Here is a 24,586-nt window from a genome sequence, read left to right as displayed (position 1 = left end):
GGAAAGAGAGCATGTGGTTAATACATCAAGCAGTGGCCAGTCCCTGCAGTCTGACTTCACTCGCACTGATTAGTACGTAATGAAAAACTGCACATGTTGCTTTAAATGCAAAAAACAAATTTGAAGACATCGACATCATCATCATCATCATCATCATCATCATCATCATCACTGCAAGGGATGTCACCTTCTTTAAGAACAAATCTTGTCAAATTTTGTCTTAAATAAGTTAAAAACAAAACAACAACAAATAACATTGTTTTGTTGATTGATACCACTCTCATGTCTGTACGTGTCAGTTTAGAATAAAGACAGGAGACAAGGTGAAGCAGTCAGCCTTGCTCCCTCTAACTAAGGCCACATCCTCACTACTACGTTTTTGTTTGAAAATGCATGAACTCTACTAGAGATACGGCTGGTGTCCAGAGTACTCCAAACTTTTAGAGCCGCTAAAAGTTTGGAAAAGCAGATCACCTTGTTTTCGTTTGAAAACTCAACAAAACGCAACATGGCTAATCAATTACAAGCGTTGCTGATCCTGTTATCTTTGCTAACAGCTGTTGTGCAGTTATATTCAGTGTTTTACAATGATTCAACTACTTATATTTGTGGGAGATGAGCTATTATTCAACAATCTGTGACACTTCCCGTGTCCAGTGGGACCTGAGTGGGACGCGTAGCCATTATAATATGCAACATAAAAGTGGAATCAATCTTCTCATCTAACTCTCATCAAAAGTTCAAATAAGTATATTAACCAAAATGTATATTCAAAACTATTCCTCTAAAAGTGGAAAAGATAATAAAAAAAAATCAATAAATCATAGAATTCTTTACATTAAAGCTCTATGCGATGACTTTGCATCTTGGGTGGATATACGGTCAGATTTTAACTTCTTTTCACAAATTAGCCAACTCTGAATGGTGTTAATTAAGCTAACTACCTTACCACATTACTAAGAATGAACTCAAATACAATTTTTTTAAAAACAAACTATGTTCACGATAAAAAGTCATCTCATAGAGTTTTAAATAGTTAAAGGGGAATTATGTTTTTTTTTTCAATGTGTGGTCTGTATTATAAATTTGGGTGTGCCATGACATAGCACCATTGGCTATAGTGTATAATGTTATGTGGCAACTTCAACAGTCTACGAAAGTGTTTATTTCACTGATAAAAAAGTTTATACTGTGTCTTTACTCTGTGAACTATCCCTTTAGGACCCAGACTAACAATTGATCCTTTTATTGGTGAAAAAAAAAACTTTTAGGGTATATTTAATGTTGCAGTTGCCCCATAATCTATTGGACTGTTCATTTACACACCCACATTTATAAACACAGGGCCCATGTTGAAAAATACTGGAATTCCCCTTTAAGAGCACTTTTCAATGGATCCTTCTCTTAAGCTGCTTTCAGACACTCCGCAGTCTCTGCAGACTTTCTCCGCTTGGCCTCCTAGTATAAAGTCCGCAGAAATCCAGGAGAAGTCGATGTGTGATCCCCCACTGGATTCAACGCGAGCGTGACAGACGTGACAGACGCAAAAATGAGAAAAACAAAAAGAATCTTCCTTTGAAAAAGCGGTGACACACACCCAGAAGAAACCTACAAAGACGTCAAGAAAGTTGGTGGTGATAAGAGCTGACTATGGTGTCGGGGTGCAGTGGAGTTATACATCACTTCCTGCCTCACCCGGCTGCTCCAACTCTTGCCTGAATAACGTGGAGGATTTAATGCAGTTGTGAGCGCGTCTGCGCAGACAAATTTCAGCTGTGTTGTTGCATGTGTGAAAGACAAACTCTGGGTAAACTCCGTAGCAATTCTCCTGATTTTACCCGGAGGTCTTGTGTGAAAACGGCTATATTTTGGTCAAACATCAAAGCAAACCAATGACCACCTGTAAGAAACAGAAGTCTGTGTATCAGGTCTGTCAACATACAGTTTAGCAGGATTGCATTAATCATAGTGACAACAGAACATGAAACCAAACCAGGACAGGTCTGCAGAGACATACAGTACAATACAGTGTTGTACAGTATACTGAGAGAGGACTGCAGTGTTGAAATAGATCAGACGCAAGCAGCAAACCCACAATTGGAGGGTGGGGGAGTCGGGACACAGTTCAAACAGGAGGGGGAGGATGGGGACAGTGGGGTGGGGGGAGGTTGAGAAGGAGGGAAAGGTGGGGTAGGGTCTGGAGGTGGGGGCAGGACACCGGATACCGAGCTACCAAGAGATCAGTCACCTCAACTGAGTCCCGGTCAAAAAGACACAATGCATGAGAAGAAACAAGGCAACACCAGGCGCAAGAGAGGAGTACCACTTCCTGTTTGAGGAGAGTGTTCAGGAAGGAGAGACAGCAGAAGAGGAGGGATGGGGGCATTGATGGTGGAGACTGTCAAGGGGTGGGGCCTATCAGAAACCAGTCAGGAATGCACCATGCTCCTGTCTTCTCCAAAGAGAGACAGAGGTTGGAGAAAAGAGGATATAAGAGAAGGAGGAAGAGGAAGAATAGAAGGAGGAAGAAGAGGAAGAGCAAGAAAAAGAGGAGGAGAAATAAGAAGAAGAAGAAGAAGACACGGATGTGACAGGTCAGAGAGGTGAGGCCCTGAGAAGGGACAGGGTGTGATGTGGGGCAAAAAACAGGGAAGATCGCAGCCACATATAGCAGAGGACCAACCACCGTGGACGGACAGACAGACACACACGCAGGAGTGCTGTACTTACAATCATCTGTGGAGGGAGAGCGTGGGAGCAGGATGTAATAGTAATCACACGACAACAACCAGAGAGAAGGGTCAGTCAAGCTGCAAAGAGCCCCACATCAATCAATAACACATGTTTGGGCCTCGGGGCTGGACGCTCCAGGAACCAATCGACACCTGTCTAAAGCCTGGACTAAGGACAGCTACACAACTGAGAGCGTCCTGCAAGTAACTAACCTTTTTCCTGAGAATATAGAAAATACGTTTAGCTTTTAAATTGAGCTTTTAACAGCAAATTCTCAAGATAATAATGTGGCTTTTATCTACACACTATCTTTATGTGTTTTTACTTTCTTGTCTCTGCTGAATTGGATAAAGGCTACCTGCAGACGTATGGCTACTGAGTGGGAGCCAGTCGTTAAAATACATTACTGGCTTGTACTGCTCGTGTTATTCAGGGATTGATAATCACGTGATATGAGGCTCTTTTGTTAATAACCAAACACAAATAAGAACACATATATCTAAAACAAAGAAAACGAGTGGCTGCTTTCCAAAATGCATGATTCTCTTTTTGGGAAGAGGGCCAGATCATTCGGGCAAACATTTTCTGCCAGTCTGATGGGAGTTACTTGAGAATCAGGAATCTCTCCAAACAATCGTTGGCTGACATACTGGAGAGCAGCCATGAGCTGGTGTTATAATGATATGGTGCACTCCTTTTTTCTTTTTTTTTTTTCTGCAAAGGCTTTCTTCTTGATTGCTGGGATGAAGGAAGGTACCCGGGGCGATGCTGAAGATAATGTGTGCGAGGCGGTTGAGGAGTGGGTAGGATGCCGTGTAGATGTGAGGAAGAAGCAATTTGATCTTCCTCTGGCTTTTTGTTTTTAGAGGAGGGCCGCGGTGAGTCGCGACACACACAAAATGTCTGCCTCTGTATGATTCCCTTTGTTCATTCTCCACCTCCTCCTCTGTTTTTTTGTTTGTTATTTTGATGCTGCCTTGGGGGCATGTTTTCTGCTGCTGTCATCATTAGAACATAAAAAAAAAAAATACTTAAATCTTGCTATCCCAGTTTTTCCACAAGTACACGAATAAACATCGTCTTTGTGGTGTAGGCACTATGTGTTTGTATATATTTGTGTGCATGTATACTATACGTGTTGGCAGTGGCAGTATAAAGCATGTAGCTTGGCATTTATATTGTATGTACTTGTATGGTTGTATGTGTGCGCTTGTAGGCCTGTGTGCTCTCACCGTTTGGTCTGTGAGTGGCGGCAGGACGATGGTCTTCTCCATGGTGTTCATCACCAGCTTCCACAGCTCCTTCAATACACGCTTCAGCACAGTCTTCTCACAGATCTTAGCAAACAAAGTCAGGCTGGTGCGGGGGGGGACAGAGAGAACCAAAATGAGTGTTTGCTAGAAATCACCTCATGACCAAAAAAGGCTTTAGGGAATTTAACTACTTTTACTTCTCATCCAGAGGCAAATAATTCATAGATTTTTAAGTCCTATGTCTCTGTGAACAGTTTGGGTGTTGAATGATAATATTAACTTGACATGATCCATAGATGACTTTGGAGGTAAGTAAGAATTCTTCTCAAAAGAGAGGAAACTACATGCAAATATTAAACCTTTCTTCATGGATTGCTGGTCTAACTCTTTTTGAGCTATGATAACGTGACCAAAAACAAGGCATCCTCAATTTGTCTGACCTTGGCTAAATGAGTTCAATCATAAAATGCCTCCAAAATGGAACAATCCTTATAAACTGGCACTAAAATGGCAGATTGCCTCACTTGCTGTCAAGGAACTCCATGATGGGCTGCAGGACGTTGTCAGCATCCTGCGCCACGCTGCTGGCATTCCCTACGTTTGAAGTTCCCTTCACCTGGGCCAAGATGTCTCCCATCTGCTTCACGTTCTCCTCAATATGAGGCTGGAAACTGCAGAGAGGAAGTAGAAGAATATTGTAAGTTGATCTGGAGATAAATCACATTAATCTCAGAGGTACGTCTTTACAGTCCATGGATGTGAGTGTGTGTGAGTGAGTTTCTTTACCTGACAGAAAAGACCCTGCTGAGATCATCCATAACATTGTTGAGCTTAACCTGCAGGTCCTTCAGGATATCGCTGGCCTCCACACACAGCTGACACACACACAGAGAAATACACACACACACACACACACACACACACACACACACACACACACACACACACACACACACACACACACACACACACACACACAGTTGAAGTGTTTGAGAAGTAATATGTCACAAACGGAGGGATTTGGATTAAAGATAGGGTTGGTAATCCTTGAAGCAAGAGCAGGCTACACTTTGAAAGAAAGCAACTGATTCACCCCACCCCTTCCAGTCTGCTCTCTCATCAAAGCTAAGCCCCCAAAACACATGAACGCTGCCTGGCAACTGCTAGAATAAGACTTTTCAGGGAGTTGTTCGCTAACATTAGCAGTGTATGTCTCCCCACCTGAAGACACCAGTACACCTGGCCTTGGGGAAACCTGAGGATATCATGTGCAGTGAGAGCATAGGCAGGGAGTGCGCAAGCAGGCAGGTCGGTGAGTGCCAGTCAATGATTGTTCATGTTTGATTACTGTCCTGTAAGGGCCACAGACACCGACTTTTCATTTCAGACGACTTAATTTATATTGAGACATGAAGAAGACTTTGAAATAAGATAAAACGTGTTTCATAAACAAATGACCAACCCTATACCTTTAAGATGTCTGAACTAAGAAACTAGGACTAACACACTAACCCCCATGGCTATCCTTATTAGGACATTGCATTGATTTCCACTCATTGTGAACAGCCTAATGGAAAACTTTAACCCTGAACGTAACCATGACCAATTCATACCTAACTCTAACCTTAACCTAACCACAGTTCACATCTTACCACCAACATTCACCAGAACCTCAGAAATGACGATTTACCTCAGTAGGACCAGGCTTTGGTCCCCATGAGGTTTACTGGCCCTGACAAGGTGGCTGTTTATGCCGTAAAAGGTCCTAAAGAGGTCACAATTAAAAAGAAATTGTGTAAATTGAGATTCTCACGTCTTTTCCACCCATCGCTTCAAACATTTTCTCCAGTTGAACTCTCAGCTGTTGGATGTTGTTGATCAGGATGCAGGGCTGAGGACAAAAATGACACTTGTCTTTAACACTTCTGTTGATAAAGGATTCCAATGATCTATACATAATAAAACATAAATATACTATAATAATAACATAATTTTTTACGTTCTACATGTTATTACTTGATTTTCAAGCAAGTAAAAAAAAGAGCTAATCTGAAATCTAATGTTTGTTTAGAAGTGGCTGAGATGACTCCAGATGGGCTCATCAGGTCTTTCGCCACTCACCACTTTCTCCATGGTGACATAGTTGGCAAAACACTTGGAGATTATATCAGCATAGGACAGTAGAACATTGCTGATTGTCTGGAGAGGGAAAATAAGAAAGAGCAATTAGTTATCAAGGGATAGTTGTTAAAAATAATGCTGTTACAGTTATAAAAAAAAAATTGTGTATTGATTCAATAAGGGATGTTCTGAATCACCTTGGCAAATCTCTTCATGTAGTGTCCTACAATCTGTGGATCTGGACACTCCAGCTTCCTGATGATCTCAAAGCTCTGGTTGAGCTGAGAAAACACATCCACCACGGAGCAGGAGAACAGGGCGTGTTCTGATGTGACCTGGAACTGTAGGGCAGAGAAGATGTGTAAGAAGATTAAAAACCGGGAAAAAGATAGAGGCGAGGCACATTAGATCCTGGCCACCTACGATCATAGAAATGGACCATTAAACTGAATATCTTTCACAGCGTGCACAGATCCTCAGCCCCCCTGCAGTCATTCAGCCATACTGCCTGTTAGACAGCCATCCGGTGACAGGTGGGAGCTCCTGACTGTCTCCTTGTAATTGGCTGCGGGTTTGTGCCTGGTCCCTAATTGCCTGGAGGTGTGTGAAGGTGCTCCTCCAGGGAGTCTGGGTAATGAGGTGAGGCCAGTTTTCCTGCAGTCAAAACTCTGGAATGAGGCCATTAATTCACAATACCCTGCTGTCACAAGCATGTCTCCACCGCACGTCTTTAAACTTCCAAAGAATCTCTTTACACGATGAAGTGCTTCTGCTGAAACATCCACTCATCCCAAACACGCAAATGCTTTCTATTTCGAGACCACACCTGCGCTGTGCGTGCCTTTCTTGCTGCTGGCAGCCTTTGAAGCATGCAGAGCGAGCGGGAGGAGGCACCTTTAGCTGATAAGTTTGAGTGTGACAGAGGAAGTACAAAGGATGGATTACAGTAATTCTGCCTGAGCAACAACAGCGACTCTGCATTTCAAGAGGGTTGAAGCGCCGATAAGGAGAGGAAGAGCAGCAAAACTTTTACCCCGTCTTTTTTGTCTCGTTCCAGAGCACCGTGCAGAAAGTCTCGAGACACTTCTTCATTTTCATCCAGCCACTGGATGACAAATGGTTCAAACCACCTATGGAGTGCATAAAACAAAGCAGGAAGCAAAATGACACAGGGAAAAAACACTTGATGGTAACAAGCTGAGCACATGGTCTAAAGCAGAGCGAGCAAGTCTTATCCATCCATCCATTCATCCACCTATACATTTATCCATCCATCCATCCATCCATCCATCCACCCATCCCTCCATCCCTCCATCTATCCACCCATCCATCTAGTCATCCATCCATCCATCTATCCGCCCATCCACCCATTCACCCATCCATCCCCTACTACCTGGCAAACTGACCATTACAACTGCAATCTGCAAATGTGGAAAAAGCATACCTGGTTTTTATAGGGAATGGGAAACAGGACTCTGATTGGTTCATTGCATGTTACACCCAAAACACCCATGATTAATGAAGAGGAAAGACACTTGCACTTCGCACAGCTTTACATCAGGGGTGAAAGATCGGGGCCTTAATCCTCTGTTCTTATATTCAGCTTTCAGAATATGTTCAGATGCGTATGTGTGTGCATGAGGCTGTGAGACACTGATGGTGGAGCTGCTACTCACGCAGGATACTCGGGCACTCGGCTCTTGAAGAAGGGAAGGTCTTTGCAGTACTCGTTGTACAGCCACTTGACCTTGAAGTGCAGGTTCATGTAATCTGCGCTCTTGCACAGGCGATTTTTCTCATGCTCTGAGAGAAAGGGCAAAGCAGACAAATCCACGTTGAGTCAAAAGATTGTTTGGTCCGGGTGTTCAAGCTGACTACACCCACCTGCATTTACCAACCAATGCTTAAAGAGGCATCAGCCAAGAATCAAACACACATCCTCACAGAGTAGGTGAATATAATGAATTGTGATCATACTTTGTAAAGCTGTCACATAGGATCATTATGGAAAGAGAACCAATGAATAAATCCAATATCAATTAAATGTACAATTGAATACAACCCTTCAGGCCTTGCGTTATTTGAAATCAAGTTTTTATTCAAACTGAAATCAATGAAAGCAGGAAATGTTGCTTCAAATAAATGCTTTATCATTACTTTACACTTTAGTGAATCTCTTAACTGATGAAAAATAGATTTTCAATATCAATTCAATATCCTGCTCATCATAAGAAAGCACAATGCATTCATGTTTTTGTCTGCATGTAGTTATAATTGAAAAAATATTATGATTAAAAAAAAGCACGGTTTGTGCTTATCGCATATAGGATATAATTACCTGGGATTGTTTGATTACGATTAAATCTTCTGGACTGATTGTGAACACAGAACAAATCATTCATGATCTGTCGGATTTACAACCAAACCACTGGAAACAGTCAAGTAACAGTATCCATTCAACCCCATAAGTATCATTATGAAGTGCAGGTCAAATGCATTATATTGTCCTCCCTGTCTGTTTGGTCGTGAGTGCAAATAGTGCTTGAACCACACACTGTTAGCGGTAACAATTCATCAGTGCTTTGTGTCATTTGAGAAGCTCAGACTAACAATGATGTGCACTCACCCTCCATTGCATATTTCATATCCTGAGCAAACAGGTTCCACATCACTTCTGCACTGATTTTACCCACGTTGAGCTCCTGGGGAAATCTTAATGGAGGAGGAACAGGAGATGGACTTAATGTATATGCACTTTGAAAGAGAAGGTGTATTAAACTCAGCAGAAAGATACAAGCCTGAAAGTGGGGTTGTGAGGGTAATAGGAGAAGAGACGGAGTAAAGAGGGTAAAATTAAAAATGCCACGAAGAAGGAAATGTGATTAAGTAGAGTCATACTGGTTCAGGCAGGGGGTGTAGGAGTTCTTGTCCTCCTCGATAATGGAAACAATAAGTGTGATGAGTTTGGACCAGAAATCCAGGTTCTTGATACTCGGTCCCTGCTCCTCTGGAGGCACGGCGCCCTGCTTCGCCTGGAAAGGTAACAAAATGAACACAAAACATTTCAATAGGACTTTTGCCTGCTGCTCACTTTACCTGAAATGACAAGAAAATAGCAACAACTATAAACTTTCATTTTATTTTATTGTCATGATTACACAAAATCCTGCATTGTCATGTGAAATGTCCTGAAGTCCCGTACGTCCACTTTTGGGGGACCCAGCATATATTGCTCAAACAGAATAAAACAGACTGAATGTCAACCATCTGAGCGATTTCTTTGAAAGAGCTGAAGATGCGCAGGAAGTTTAAAAAAAGAAAAAAACTAAGCTGAGCACTGCAGGAAATGAAGAGTGAAGAATGATCTCGCAGAGATTTCGACAAAATATAGCAACGTCCCGCAGGATGAAATGTTTTATTCAAAGGGGAAAATGCTTATTTGAAATTCACGAGGGAGTATGAATGGGGCTGGCACTTTAATGAGGACTCGGAGCAACCTCTAGAAATCCCAGCTGAAATCTGGTTCAGGGTGATGGATGGAGGAGCCTGGCCTACTCAGACAGAGAGGACGGTCGGACTTCTCCACAAAACAAAGTACATGCACGCACACACACCACAGTGAGATTGCATTTCACACACCAGCGAGGATATTGCAGAAATCAAGCACTGAGGATGGAATTAAAACATTAAAAAAAATGTATTTTGTGCAAGAAATATTTTATCAAGCAATTTGATTAATAATAATAATAATAATAATAACTTTATTTGTATAGAACTTATCTAAACGAGGTTACAAAGTACTTCACACAAAAGTCTATGGCATTCTGATTAGTCAAGGGCCACTCAGCTAATTAGAATAATAACAATCTGTCTAATAAATGTAGACAGAGACAGAGAGAGAGAGAGAGAGAGAGAGAGAGAGAGAGAGAGAGAGAGAGAGAGAGAGAGAGAGTTCTTACCGGGTCTGTCTGATACTCGCGGCTGTAGAGCTCATGACAGTTGTTAAAGATGTACTCGTAGGTGGAGTTGAGACAAGCTTTGACACAGTCCTTGACTACCTGACTGGCCCTGGGCGGAGACTGAAGTTCTTGGACCTGAACACACACAGACAGAGAGAGAGAGAGAGAGAGAGAGAGAGAGAAAGTTAAAGTAAAGTAAAGTGGTCTGAACCAAGGTTTTCAATTCAGCTTTGTATTAACAAACTTTTTTAAATGAGGTTCAGAGAAAAAAAAATTGTCTTTGAATGAAGAAAATGGATGAACTGGTTAACATCATCATTACAATTTAGTTGGCACTGTACCAAACCATGGTATAATAACCAGCAAAATGAACGTCCTTGTCGATCAAATATTATAACGACAGAGGTGAAGACTAAGCAGCCCTGCAATCTGCTTGTGCTGATTTTCTAGATACATTTCAGAGAAATACTGCAAACACCAAATAAATACATCTCTGCTTAGTTACGGGTTAAAATTCCTGAAACAATTTGGTAGAAGAAGTTCACACATTGAGCAATATTCCATTTTAATGGGTAGGCTGTGTTTATGAAACACATTGGAAAAGAAAAAGTCTCTGAAGGAAGGTGGAAGCTGTACCTTCATTCTGAAGAAGGTGATACTGGTGAGGAGGTCCACTGTGGACTTGAGATCCTGCAGCCTCTCAGGACTGCTGGCTGGGAAGTTATTCTGCAGAGTCAGACAAAAAAAAAAAAAACAGTGAGCCACAACAGTAAAAATATCACATCCATCTTTGTTCAGTGTTTTTTTGTGTGTTCATGGACAAGATCCAGCACTGCCACCGAATCCTTCCACTTGTTACTGTGTGGTGTGCAGTGTTTCCTGAATGTGCCCACACATGTTTGAGAGGAGCTGTCACTCAAATGAACACATCCCTCTGCTCTGTGTGACTGTTTTCTCACGTAGAGGCAGATAATAGGAGAAAGGGAAGCATCACAGACATTATAGAAGATAAGACATGAGGGAAAACAGTGAGATGGAGTTTCTTACTCTGTACATGGACAGGTCGATCCTCAGAGAGTTGTGCAGCTGGTCTAGAAGCTTGACAAATCGCTCTTTCTGTGGGTATTACAACACATATTAAAACACAATTTAACATTGACATCCACTCCACTGCTTCATATAGAAAGATACAGCAATTCAACTCTATGACAAATGAGAATGGCACTCAGTAAAATGCATACCTCCGCCAAGGCCCAACAGTCATTCACTAGATCATGATTTTTGAAAGGATCTACACCAAATTGCACTCATAAAATATTAGTCCCCTAAATATGCGGAGAAATGCTCTATCTCGCAATGTTAAAGAAAGGGGGGAAAACTCCTGGATCTGCCCCCTGCTCTGGAATATGCACCAGAATTCAATGGTTTCAACCCTGACACATCCTCCCCCCAAGTTTCATTGTAATCTGTTCAGTAGATCTCGAGCAATTTAGCTAAATAACAAACAAACTCAGACGAAAACATGACCTTCGTCTGACGGAGGTCAGTATTCAGTGCACACAGAATTTATTGTGATGTGGCTTTTAGATAAATTCAACAGTAAGTTTTTTGATGTAGCACATTCTGACGACAGGTGAATTTATAGATTCTGTTTGCAATGACTCACCCCGAAGTTAGAAGCAGCAAAGCGGTCAGAGGCAGAGACGTTGTTAGTTGCCTGGGTGGTGTGGGCATAGTAGGCATTGATGTTAGCCAGCAGTGTGCTCATTACTGCAGGCACACCTGGGCACATGTACTTGGATGACAGACAGGCAAAGTGGCTGCAAATGAGGGACAGACACACGTAAACAAACACTGGGTGCTAACAGCTTATTGAGAGCCTGATGCACGAGAACAACCAATGCTGCATGAAATCCACCCCAAAAAAATAACATACGTCATCGCCTGGTAGATGGACTCCACTCCGTAGCGCATGGCGAACTCATCTACAATCTCCTGGGGCGTCTCCTCGAAGTAAACTTTCCATGCATCATCCCCTTTGGCATCAGGGATCTTTACCACACCGTTGTTCTGCAGGTCTGTCATATAGTGGAAGAGGTTCTGCGGGGGGGGGAGGTAGCAGAGTTAGGGGAAGAATTGAAGGAGGTGTGTGGAAGATTAGAGGGAGAGGAGCTGAGCCTCTGCTGAAATCGTAGCTTGCATATGTCATTGTAAAAAAGGAAGCAGGTTTCAACCTCTCGACCTATTAATCTTCAAACGACTGTGCAACGTTAAACTGCATTATGAGGCCAACACGAGGTTGCTGCCGAGGGTACTCAGCCGTAAAGCATTGTGCAGCAGTAAAACATTAAGGGTTGGCTTTGTGGTTTATGACCACTTATGTGCAGCAATAACAGTGGTCATTTGTCGGTTAAGGTTCAGCTAATGTGCTCTGTTGAGTAATGGGCCCAGTAATGATTCCATACAAGACTGTGATTGGTTCACAGCCAATCAGGGAAGTTCTCTGTACAGTGCGGAGCAGTTTAGTAATATGTCTGATGTCTTTGTTTCTAGAAAAGGTCTTTACCTTACTAGAGCAAAGCAAAGTTCGTGGAGTAATAACTTAAATTTAATTTAGAATGAATCCATTATGGAAGGGAACATCCGTCAAACTGTCTGGCAGAGCTCATGAGAGGAGTTGGCACAGAGATACATGGACACACACACCATTAAAAAAGATTCCTGCATTCATATGTTATATTCTTTCCATTTTAAAACCCAGTCAACTCGGTGTCCAGTGCAAAAGCTTCACATATAATGTAGAAATAAAGAAAGAATGCATATCGTTACGGCAACAATGAAGTGACTGCTGTCTGTTCATTGGAAATTGGGCTTTTTGAGTAAAAGCACTTCAATAAGTCTGAGCAGTAAAATGGATGAAACTATCATAGGTAAAAGATTTCCCCCCCATCAGAGGGAGACATCTTTAAAACATCAACCTATTATAGGGTTCTAAAGTTTGGGGTAAATACTACTTGTTTGATAATTAAACTTTTACGAGTTCTTTCTCTTTTATTCTGCAAAAAATAGGCTTGAAATAAAATGTATAAATGTAGCGGTGGAAGGATAACAAAGACTTACAAAATGCATATCAGTGCCACAAAACAGTATTTAAGTACAACTCTTGAATAGATTTCTGCTTGTTTCAACGTACAAACACACACTGAACTTACTTCATGCAAACAGGTGTACTGAACGTGATACGGGGCGACCGTCTCCTCTCCTTTGATCTCTACATTAATGTGCATGCGGATGGCTCCAGATACAGCAGATTTGTCTGTACGCTTGTCTGTGAACACACAACACGGTCACCAAACTCAATCGATCAGAGATGTTGAATTACTTTTTTAAATGTAAAGTCAAGAGATTATTGCAGGAAGTATAAATGATGCTGACTATAAATATAACTGACCGAGATTGTACCAGACATCCATCTCTCCGCTCAGGGTTCGGACCTCGATGATGGTTTGACCGAGGAAGTCATCAGACTCTCGCTTGAACTTCTGCTTCACACGGGACTTGATGTCGTCGTCCTCATCCCACACGCGCACCTTGATCCGATCTGAGGAGTTGTGACACTCGCTGCACAGACAGAACCAGAGAATCAGCAACAGTTTACAGTTGTATATGAAAATGTAAACATCAAATCTAGCCTTAAAATGATCTGAATCAATTTTCTTTCATCAACACAAAGGAGATCAAAAACATTTAATTCTGACACTAACTAGAACTCAATAACTTGAAGAGAAAGGTCAACACAATTATAATCAACAACACTGAAAACTGAATAATGATTAGGGTTATGAGTAAAAAAGCTATATAAGTAACAAAGCCAAACTTTTGCTTTATTCTGCCTCGCTCTTTTATGTAACTGTAAGTGGAATATCTTTTGAAATGTTTTCCTTTCTTGGCAAAGTTAAGAAATTATGAGACATCACCCTGAGCTCTGAGAAATTGTGATGAGCATTTTCCACTAAAATAGGACAGTTTCTGAATAATGAGAAGTTTTGTGGAAAAAACAACGTATTGCCTGCATGAAGATCAATTACATAAAAGCCTAAAGCTACTACAAAATTTCTACACTAATTTCCAGGAAGTCTCAACTCACAAATTAAATGTCTCCTCCCAGACGGGGTTGAGGTTTCCGTAGATGGTCTTGGTCCTCTTTTTGGTCTTTCCCACCTGGACAGTGACATAAGGATCACTGGAACCAGTTTTATCCTTGGCTTGTAGACCCTGGGCACACAACACTAGGAAGAAGGAAAAAAAAGAATAATGGTCAGCCACACTGTTACACAGTCAACCAGCAAACCACACTGTGTGTCCTGCTCTTTCTATCTGTGTGAGGACCAGTGTCACTGTAGATTAGATCAACAGAGTGAGGACATTTTAGATGGTCTGCACTTTCAGACAGCTTCAAAGTGCTGAGTGTTCAGACTTTGGTCGATGGTTTTGGTTAATGGTTAGAATTAGGCTTAGGTAAGGATAGAGGAACGGAGCCTGTTTCCATTGAAAGGATACAGGAGGTGCACCATCCCTCCCTCAGCATGCTTTCACAAGAGGGCTGTTGAGCCTTGGCAGAGTTATGCGCTCTACCTTTGTGTTTTATTAAGAGAAGTAAAAATTAAGTGGATGCTGGGGTGGTGGAGGGGCTGAACCAATCAGCAGCAAAACTGGCGCAGCAGCAGCGAGGGCCAAGCAAAGGGGCTGATGGGAATTCTTTGCTGTTCAAATCGACCGCCGGAGAGTGGGGTATGTCACGTGCTTGCAGCAGCACAGCTCGAGTTGGCTGCCTGAAGTAGCTCCCAAGCATCCCTCCATTTGTGAAGGGTAAGGTTAGGGTTAGGGGCAAAATAATGCAGTAGTGTGTCCTCACAAGTACAGAAGCACAAGTATGCGTGAGAGTGTGCGTTCTGAGGGAAACAGATGTCTCTTAACTCATCTGACCTTCTGCTCTATCGCCCCATAAACGCCTCCTGTGCTCTCTTCATGCAGACGGCAGCTCGTCTCATTTCACAGACACAAACACGTGACATGTTCCGTCTCCTCTGACTTTAATGCTGACCACGTCTGCCAGCTCCATTCAAACCGACTGTACTGATGTAACCCCCCCTCTCACCTGTGATGCAGATCTTGGCCGACCATTTGGAGGTGCCATCGAGCACGCTCTGTTTGATCTGCTTCATCTGGGTGACGTGGGTGGCCTTGAGGACGGTGAACACTTCCTGAATGAGTTCAAAGATCTCTGGTTTGTTCCTCTCACGGATCTTCATGCGGTCCTTGAGGACCATGATGATGTTCTGGGTTCGATCCTCCGCACCGTGTTTGGAGCTCTTCTCCGCCGCCCCTGATAAGTGGGACAATTAAGAAAAGGATATAACGTTAAAGGCATATAGAAATTACTTTCTATGAGAGGTCTATGGCTTTTAGTTTCCATACAGTGATTACTTATGACAGCAAGTAGAGAAGAGTATTCCCTGGAGGACAACATTTTACAACTTATTAAAAAAACTGCCAAGGAAATTTAATTCAGAGCAGAGAAGAACTGCAGATGATATTATATTTCATGAATGAGGGCCGGACACATTTGCAGTGCTATAAACTGCTGTGTAAAAGAGAAATGGAAATGAGAGGTGGATGTCAACAAAAGATAAATGACTTTTAATATCCTCCCAAGAAAACAAGGTAAATAAAAAAGTGGGTGTGAGGGGAGAAGGAAGAGGAGGTTGACACTGACAAAGAGAGATAAGGGGAAAAAGACGCTCATGGATACTTTGGTCTTCTTAATAAAAAGCAGCACTGACGCAGAATGAAGTCAGTAAATGGTTGTTCAGCTCCTGTAAAAATCGTACGCACTATTTTAGAATCCGTTGTCAATTAACACGCCATGATTCAAATGACTTTTTAGCTATATATCACAGAACATTACTAGGTATTCTTGAAGCCATTTTAGGCCAATTCCAAATTGTGATTGCTCATTCAAAAGAGTTATTTGTCTAGAGTTAGTCGAGATGATTGATACCACTCATAAATCTGTAAGGTGAACATGAAGCTAGCAGCCAGGTAGTTTAGCTTAGCATGAAACCTGAAAACAGTGGTAAAAACCTTCTCCATGTTACTGGATGGAACATGGACCAAACTAAAAAGTTAAAGTACACATAAAATACATTTTTCTCAAAGATTGTTTCTGTCATTTACGGTAGTTCTTATCACACTGATGTATGTTAGTGTTCATTTGTTCCAGTAAGTTCCGGGGCCTCCATACAGCGGCTCCATAGAATAGTGGGAGGAAGTGTTGATGCATCATCCATCTTTATATACAGTCAATACTGCGGCTGCATTTTTATCATATAGACAAGAGAGTGGTATCAATCCTCTCATCTAATTCTAGGCAAGAATGCAGTAGTATATATTTTTAAATAACAAACAGCTCCATTACACATCACACACATTGTTGTAAATAAACAAAACAATAAGTTTATTTGAGCAAATAATGTTTTCTTTTTGAAATTCAACGTATAAGACTTCATACATGTAACAGACATGTACACGTCTTCTACTATTACGGACTCATGAATGTTAAATTTATACGACATCATCATATTTCAGTCTCTCTTTCCAATGTTTTAGATGCTCAAATTGTAATAATAATGTTTCCATCATTTCTCATACTTTGCAGACAGTCAGCGTTGAGTAGATCTTGGCACTTTTCGTGACATTTGACGCCACACTCGGTACAGCGCATGCCCTGGCGAGCGATACCCCACAGCAGCCCCTCGCACTCGTAGCAGTAAGTCGGAGTGGTGGCGGTCCACACCTCAAAGTTATGTGGGGTGGTGCAGGAGATGGGATATATGAGGGCCTGAAGAGTCTTCTTATAGACATGACACTTCTACAAGGTTACAGAGGAAGAGAAGAAGAGGAGTTAAAAGCCTTTCAGCCTGATGAGATATGTTTCGATCTAATAGTGTAAAGTGAGCACTGACCAGTTCTTCATTATGGAGGGTGCTGGACGTTAGGGCCGAGGTGATGCCTGCTTTCCTGGAGTTCTGCACCAAAGACTGAGCGACGGGAGAAAGAAGATGTCACGTCTCTCAGCTCCCAATTATTACAGTGTGTCTAGCAATGTTTTCTTCAACAGTTACAACTAAGTAAAGGTGACAGCTGAAGACTTTAAAGTGCCTCATTTTTTAATAGCAACCATGGTACATAGAACACTAGTGTACTGTCAAAATCGAAGTGTTTCTAGAACAAATGGTGTTTTGGTTACTCACCATGGCCTGTGGCAGAACGTGACGGTGGAAGGAACAAGGGAGAGATTTGACATTAGAAAAAGGAAAGACTGTGGAAGAAATGTCCACAGGTTGTTATAAATGCAAAAGTGATGATGAGAAACCGACACATTTATTGTGCGTTTGCTGTCCTCACAGGAATCCACAATAAAAGCATGGAGTCCAAACAAGGATGTGGAAACCTGAAGGGCGAGGAGGCCACACCCACAACCAGTCTGATAAATATGTTATGTAAATAAAATGTGATCACTGCTCACACAACCAGTACTCCACCCTGTCATTAAACTTTTTTTAATGCCAGTGCAGCTAACGTGAGCCAGCTGTTTAGAGGAGCCAGGTGACAGGAAATGGGAGAATTTACGTACCAGTGCCTCTAAGTTATGCTTTATGTCTGTTTTTCTGTCTGTTAGCAGGATTACACAAACACTAATGAACTGATTTGGTGGAAAGGTGGGGTATAGGCCAATGAAGAACTTTGGAGCAGGTTTGATTAAATTAGGTCAGGGGTTAGGTTCGGTGAATAGGGGTCTAATCCTGGATTTTTTTTTAAACTTTATTAACAAGACAATGGCCTTTTTTTTACATTTTCATCAATTTATCAAAGCATATTTGTGGCACTGATATCTATGAGTATGTGTCATTTGGTGCAGCTTTAATGAATTAAGGGGACTGTTGAGCCTTGGCAGAGGTGTGCAGACCACTGACTGCCATTCTACTTAGTACACTGTATTCTATTTGTTTCTAATCTCTACAAAAGCAAATATATAAAACTGAAGCCCTGAAGTTGTGGTTTTATGGTTCTTGTGTGGCTCCGGATAAACATATATGATAATGGTTCTGATCTTCTCTTCAAACTCAGAATAAAAAAGAAAATAAGAGAAGTTCCCAAAGTGCCAAAGTTTTCTTATAAGGTTTCTTGTACTAGATGAGTTACAGGTTCCTCCAGTGGATTTATGTTTTTCAGAGTCGAACCACGAATGAGTCAGTGTCATGGGGTTATGAGAAGGTCTGTTATATGAGAGTATTGAGCAGACATCAGTGTATGTCAGTGGAAACCTCTGGCCTTTCCACCGGCCCCTCAGCCCTGCAGCTTGCCCTGTCACGCTGTAACAGCAGCATGCATCATCTGTAAGGACAGAGGATGAAGTGACGTAGACAGAAAGGCACAAATGGAGGAGGAAAGTGCAGGAGAATAGAGCAACGGAGAGATAAGATGACGTAAAGAAAGCAGAGAATCAGATGAAAAGCCCAGGAGGAGCTAGAGTAGACGAGAGCCCTGACTGCTGAGCTGAGTGAGAGATGGACTGCGGAGATGTGAGACACTTAGTCAGGGGAATATAAAGAGATTAGCACAGAAACTCACCAGATCTCTGACCAGGGGCATAGCTTTCCTCTTCCTGAGGTCTGGCATGCTGTCGATGCTGTACAGAGCGCCGCCCATCCTGGAGACAAACCACGCAAAGAGCAACGTTCAGCATCCCTGGTTTTGAGTTGCAACAGTTGTCAAACAGAACGTGGACATGACAGTTCAATTAGACAGTAAATGCATTCAGACATTATGGCCCCAGGCTTGGCTTTTGGCTGGTAAGTTATAGATTTCCATTTGCAGTAGTAACAGCGTCATGGTGGCTTACCCTGCTGATAGCAGCAGGGAGGCGATGCCAACACTTTCTCCTCGGGCCTGTGAAGAAAGAGGGCGATGTGATGAGAAAGAAAAGCAAGCAGGATGCCGTGTGGAAAAAGAAGAAGAGTATCATCTTATAGTACTGTACAGACATTATCCTTTATGCTGACAAAACAAAATCTAGCGATATTGCATGGGGTTAATTAGCAAAAAGCAATATTTCATGGTGAGTTTCACTCGTAGCTATTGTCATATTAAGTACAAGTGTATTCACGGATGAATAATACAACAGTGATACAAGTGGGAGATAGTAAATGTGGGGAAAGAGGAAAGTGGTATAGCTGAGTTGAGGTGGTTACTGACATCAGCAGATTGTTGATTACAGCCAGATGACTATCCATGTAATCGTTCCTCTAATTCTATCTGTTCCATTATCCAAAGACACGTTCTTTGTCTGCCTGCCTGCTCGGAGAATGACACGCGGCACTGATCACTCACGTCACTCCGAGGCACAGAAATAGTCACGATTGGTACAAACACCAGGCTTTGAAAATGACACATAGCGCGCTTACAGCCGCTTGGCTCTCTGCAAATAACTACGAGCTGCACAGGGCCGGAACAATATAAATCAACACACTCTGGGCCACACCCACCTGAGAGTCGGCTCCAGCCATGGGTAATCAGAATGGACTACATGCAAATCGCTACGAGGATGGCAAACAACTGAAAAGAAAATAAGGAAACGGCAAAAAAACAATACAAGGGGTAAACACAAACAATCAAATAAACACAAGACGATACAGCATAATCCACATCAATCACAAAAAGCTGGGGGGAAAAACACAACAGTTAGACGTGCAGGTCAGTGAGCTAAAATAATAGACATAGGAATTAAAGCAGAGCAACAACAGAGAAAAAAATACAAAAAAACAAGATTCACCCACTTTTACCTGTTATCGACACCTACGCGCTGAAAGATACAGTGAGGAACACACACACACACACACACACACACACACACACACACACACACACACACACACACACACACACACACACACACACACACACACACACACACACACACACACACACACACACACACACACACACACAGGCTGTACCTCTTGCAGCTGTAGTCGCACTCTGCTGAAAAGTCGAAGCCAGTTGGCTTTGGCTCTGGCAGGACCAGGCTCCAGGATTTCTCTCCTTGGGAAACTAAAAGAACGATTGAATAAAGACCAAAGTTATTCATATATATATATATATATATACTGAAATGTATGCACTGAAACTATGACAGAATAATATTAGTATATAGAATAAACGGGCAAGCCACTGAGTTTTCACATGAGTTGAGTAACGTTGACAGTATGTGGATTTATGTATTTTCTGCCTCTCTGAAGTTGTTACGGTATGAGCTGTGTTCACCTTGGAACAGGAGGCTCCTCTATTTTCTCCACAGGAGCTGGAGGGACGCCTTCTGCTGCTGGAAGCTGCTCTGAAGGTATGGGTTCCTCCAGTGCTAACTCAGGTTTGTGTTCGGGTTCCAGGGGTTTGGAGTCTGGGACTGGAACCTGTATAGTGGTTGCAGGAGTGGGTATGGATGTGGTGGTGGACATATCTGGCTGTGGGAATGCAAAGGGAGTTTTAGTCGAGTCTGAAGTGAAAGGTGGTAACATGTCGTCCTGTGAGGCCGGAGGTAGACCAGGAGCTGTGATCGGAGGCTGGATTTGATCGTGGGCCGGCTGCTGCTGATGCTGATGCAACGACGCCTGCTTCTCCAGCGGCGGCCTGGGGGAGGACTGACCATCAGAGGGTGGCATCAGGGTGGGGTCAGTGCTTGTGGGTGTGGGGGTGTAGGGCGGTTCCTGGGATTCACTGAGTGTGCCGTCAAGCTGATACATATCTTCATCCTCCTCATACGGCATCTCCTCCTCATCTTCGTAGTTGTACTCTCCTTCCTCCCCGTATATGTCTCCCTCATCTTCATCATACAGTGCCCCCTCCTCCCCTCCGTCTTTGAGGTAGGCTCCATCGTCGCTGTAGATGGCCTGGGGATCTTCACCCTCCCAGCCCGGGGAATCCTCTTTGCCGCCGCTGACCGAGGAGTGGCAGGAGTGGTAGGAGTCGTTTTCATCATAGAACTCCGAACCACGCAAGCTCCCGCCGTCCTCGGGAACAAACTCCTCGCTGAGCTGCGAGCTGCCTCGACTCAACTCGCCTGATGAGGCGTAACGACTGTCCGTGGGACTAAAAGAAGGGGGGAGATGCAGAATGTTACACACCCACACAGGTTTAAAACTAAACTAGTGGAGTTCCCAGAGTTGCACATTAAATATTTTTGCTGACACAGTGACACTTTAGGGTCTTGTGTTAGGGGCCAGGGAGGGAGACCATTAACCAATAGGAAAAGAGGAGTAACTGTAAACCAACCAATCAGGAGACTTACAGTAAGGGATCAGATTAGAGGTGTTTCTATGTAACTGCAAGGGGAACCATGTTTTTAGTTATGGGAAAGGTTACAATGGATACTAGTTCACAAATTAATACAGAAACACACAGCATACAGAAGCAGATGATTAGAAAAGAGATATTTGAGAAATGTATGATATAAATAGGCCTAATCAAATGAAAGAACAGGAGCCTGGCAGAACAAAATCAGTCTTTCTGCATATAAATAAGTGAATATTATTATTCCCTATGACGTATGAGGCTATTAAACACTGAGACAGACCATGAGTCAGTACGAGATTTAAGACACATAACACAATTTCTAACAAACACACTCACACAGTATTGTTTTGTCTCTAATGATTACAGCCACGTCGGTTCAATAATGCATAGTGCAGGAGCCATAAAGGGGAAAACTGTATAATGGCTTTGGGCTGTGAGCCACAGGGAATACACACGTACGGCTGAATAGACACATAGACATTCAATTACGACACCCCTGTTCCCCTCTATTCATCACCTATCTCCCTCTCATCCAACACAAAGACCAACACTGACAGTGAAACGCTTGCATAACGCTCTAAATAAATGTCTGCCCTCTCTCTCAGAAGGGAATAAAAAAACATGAAGAAGTGAAGAATAAAGAATCTGTCTTGGCCTCTCTTCTTTAGGACCTTATCATTAGGTCGATGTCCTCCTACTTTCTCACAAGTGGAAATTAAATGTGTATAATTACCATGTATGGGACGTCCAGAATAAGACAGGGCCCTTCTTAAAGTCTCACATAGAGTAACAACAGGCTGCCACAACAACAGATGCACACGCAGCGGCGTCCCCATGACATCAGAGGACATAAAATGAACTTACATTACAGAGACCTATTCTAACCATAACTGCTACTTGCCTAACCTTAACCTTAACTTAACCTTAAAAATTGTATTCACCTTAAAAATGTATTGATTTATGTTATGGGGACTTGCTTTTTGTCCCCATATAAAGAAGACAAGTCCCCATAATGTGACTGTGTAAACTAATAAATAATATCTGGACCAAACACACACACACACACACACACACACACACACACACACACACACACACACACACACATATATAGACACATTGGTTCAATCACTCACCCACACAGATAAACAGAAAACTGCACAGAACTTATAAGGGTTCAAAGATGGAGAAAGACAAGCATGATACATTACTGGTGAGACTCATTTGTAATTCTTCGCCAGGCACACAGTAAAGATAGATGCAGGACCAGTAGTTTTCTTTTCAAGAAAATATATATAATATATACATATACAGAGATAGGGCAAGAGCGCATGCATGCAAGCACAGCGAGCGAGGAGGACGGGACAAGTCCACCACTGACGTCACAGCGAGACGGAGTCACAGGCCGGAGCAAGAGGAAGAAGAGGAGGGGGAGGATTCGGAGAGGAGGTACAGAGACCCACCTATCGGACAGCGAGTGCCTACTGTCTAGTGAATACTGACGACTGGTGCGCCGGCTCGACCCCGAGCCTGAGTCGATATCGCTGCGATCGTTGGTGGCAGAGTCTAAACTATCATAGCGTCTGGTAGGAGGAGCAGGGAGGGAGGTGGGGGGGAGGGAAGAGGTGGGAGAGGAGCATCAGTAGAGCTCAATGCAAGTCGTTCAAAGAAAACCAAACTGAGCCTCTGCAATATAACGGAAAAACGGTGAAAGCCTCACAATTTTTCAAGTCTCAAAACAATAGTCAGGTGCATGTATGGAGGAAAGACCCCAACTGGGCTCATGATGTTAGGGTCACCCACCCAGGTCTGATCAGCCTATGGTGAACCTCACTGAGCAGAGGGTGCCTTGTGATCAAAAGGGCGAAAGACCAGATGACGCTAAGGTACACAACCTATGACATGTCTCTAACAGCCACTGATGGTCACTAACATGCACTGTGTTAGCAACTTATTATCAAACTAGTGCAGAAGACCTTCAAACGTACTAGGGATATTCACCATCTTTTCCTATGTTTTAAATTGACTAAAGCTAATATGAGGCTTCTGCAGCCTGGTCTAATAAAATCAAGTGAGTATATTCCAGAGCTACTGTCTTTTCAGTGTTATGTTTCAGTCCTCCCACTGCAGCATCCCAAGAAAACACTGTGGGAATACAAAGAGGTAAATTTGTGCTAAAAAGACTTTGGAATATCCCCACTTGATGGTGTACCATGTCACCTACATTGCAAGAGATTCCTTAAAGGCCTTTTATGAACAGGGGGAATGTGTTTTCATATGATACACTGTTCATAAAGATGGATGATACATCTCCACTTCCCCCTGTCCAGAAACGAAACTTAAAAACATGCACATTTGGAGCCAGAGTGTGCACAGTAGGGATCGAGACACGGACATCAAGGTCCTGCCAGTACATACACTCGACCAAATAATGAGTCATTGTCAGCTGTCGATCATTTTTATAGCCTCAAATAACGAATTAAAACTAGTTATCAGAAAGAGGAACACTTGAACAAACAGTTTGATAAGAACGTCTTAAAATGACAGAAAACATCTTTGAGATTATCTTTTTGATGCTAACTTTGACTTTTTAGTCCACTAACATGGAGGAGACTGGATTTATGACCTGTACTGGAACCAGCCACCAGGAGGCGATTAGGACACTTTGGCTCAGGCTATGGTTCATATGAACACCTGACTGTTGTCTTAAGACAGACTTGAAAAATTGTGCCCTTATCCTTAAAGTTTCTTTCACCGAGGTTAGGCACTTGAAGATTTAATTCACCCATTTGAAATTCAAACTTTCTGTTTCAGCTTTCGTGAGCAGTGCATTCATTTGATTTCATCTGCCACCATTTAAAAACATGTCCAGAAATCATCATATATACTGTCATGTCCTGGAATTAACTAATTTTCTGCAGAGCAAGTTAGCGCAGAAGAGATCACATGTTCTGATCACATGTTCTGATGCTCACAGACTCGACATGCACACACGCAGTAAAGAATAGCCACAAAGGCCCACTTTCATACATGACCTGTATACAAGAAGTGTGTGCCCCAGCATGCTTGTATACACTGAGGCCAGGGTTATTCTCTAGAGGAGGAGAG

At 42.6% G+C, this 24,586-nt stretch overlaps 1 protein-coding gene across 10 annotated transcripts in view; it reads right to left on the bottom strand.

The window, feature by feature from the left end:
- Window positions 1-24,586, bottom strand: part of unc13a (unc-13 homolog A (C. elegans)) — a 49,211-nt gene that overhangs the window by 11,662 nt on the left and 12,963 nt on the right. For 4 of the 10 annotated variants that reach the window (XM_034581888.1, XM_034581889.1, XM_034581892.1 and 1 more), the window contains exons 10-36: window positions 22,942-23,061; window positions 20,453-21,274; window positions 20,146-20,239; window positions 19,032-19,078; window positions 18,761-18,839; window positions 17,380-17,385; window positions 17,092-17,166; window positions 16,778-16,997; window positions 15,225-15,452; window positions 14,214-14,355; window positions 13,518-13,687; window positions 13,279-13,394; window positions 12,003-12,166; window positions 11,733-11,886; window positions 11,114-11,182; window positions 10,703-10,792; window positions 10,067-10,201; window positions 9,006-9,139; window positions 8,734-8,819; window positions 7,784-7,910; window positions 7,141-7,237; window positions 6,305-6,448; window positions 6,108-6,185; window positions 5,800-5,877; window positions 4,773-4,861; window positions 4,511-4,657; window positions 3,966-4,089 (exon numbers count right to left, since the gene is read on the bottom strand). In XM_034581888.1, coding sequence (XP_034437779.1) covers window positions 3,966-4,089; window positions 4,511-4,657; window positions 4,773-4,861; window positions 5,800-5,877; window positions 6,108-6,185; window positions 6,305-6,448; window positions 7,141-7,237; window positions 7,784-7,910; window positions 8,734-8,819; window positions 9,006-9,139; window positions 10,067-10,201; window positions 10,703-10,792; window positions 11,114-11,182; window positions 11,733-11,886; window positions 12,003-12,166; window positions 13,279-13,394; window positions 13,518-13,687; window positions 14,214-14,355; window positions 15,225-15,452; window positions 16,778-16,997; window positions 17,092-17,166; window positions 17,380-17,385; window positions 18,761-18,839; window positions 19,032-19,078; window positions 20,146-20,239; window positions 20,453-21,274; window positions 22,942-23,061 — 3,835 coding nt within the window. Of the gene's footprint in view, window positions 1-2,730; window positions 2,737-3,965; window positions 4,090-4,510; window positions 4,658-4,772; window positions 4,862-5,799; window positions 5,878-6,107; window positions 6,186-6,304; window positions 6,449-7,140; window positions 7,238-7,783; window positions 7,911-8,733; window positions 8,820-9,005; window positions 9,140-10,066; window positions 10,202-10,702; window positions 10,793-11,113; window positions 11,183-11,732; window positions 11,887-12,002; window positions 12,167-13,278; window positions 13,395-13,517; window positions 13,688-14,213; window positions 14,356-15,224; window positions 15,453-16,777; window positions 16,998-17,091; window positions 17,167-17,379; window positions 17,386-18,760; window positions 18,840-19,031; window positions 19,079-20,145; window positions 20,240-20,452; window positions 21,275-22,941; window positions 23,062-24,586 lie in introns of all 10 variants that reach the window. The other 6 variants (XM_034581895.1, XM_034581896.1, XM_034581894.1 and 3 more) reach the window with 3 other exon arrangements.

This window comes from Hippoglossus hippoglossus, chromosome 4, assembly GCF_009819705.1.
Source record: "Hippoglossus hippoglossus isolate fHipHip1 chromosome 4, fHipHip1.pri, whole genome shotgun sequence".
NCBI lineage: Eukaryota > Metazoa > Chordata > Actinopteri > Pleuronectiformes > Pleuronectidae > Hippoglossus > Hippoglossus hippoglossus.
Note: the sequence above shows the minus strand (reverse complement) of the source record. Positions and strands in the feature narration are given on the sequence as shown.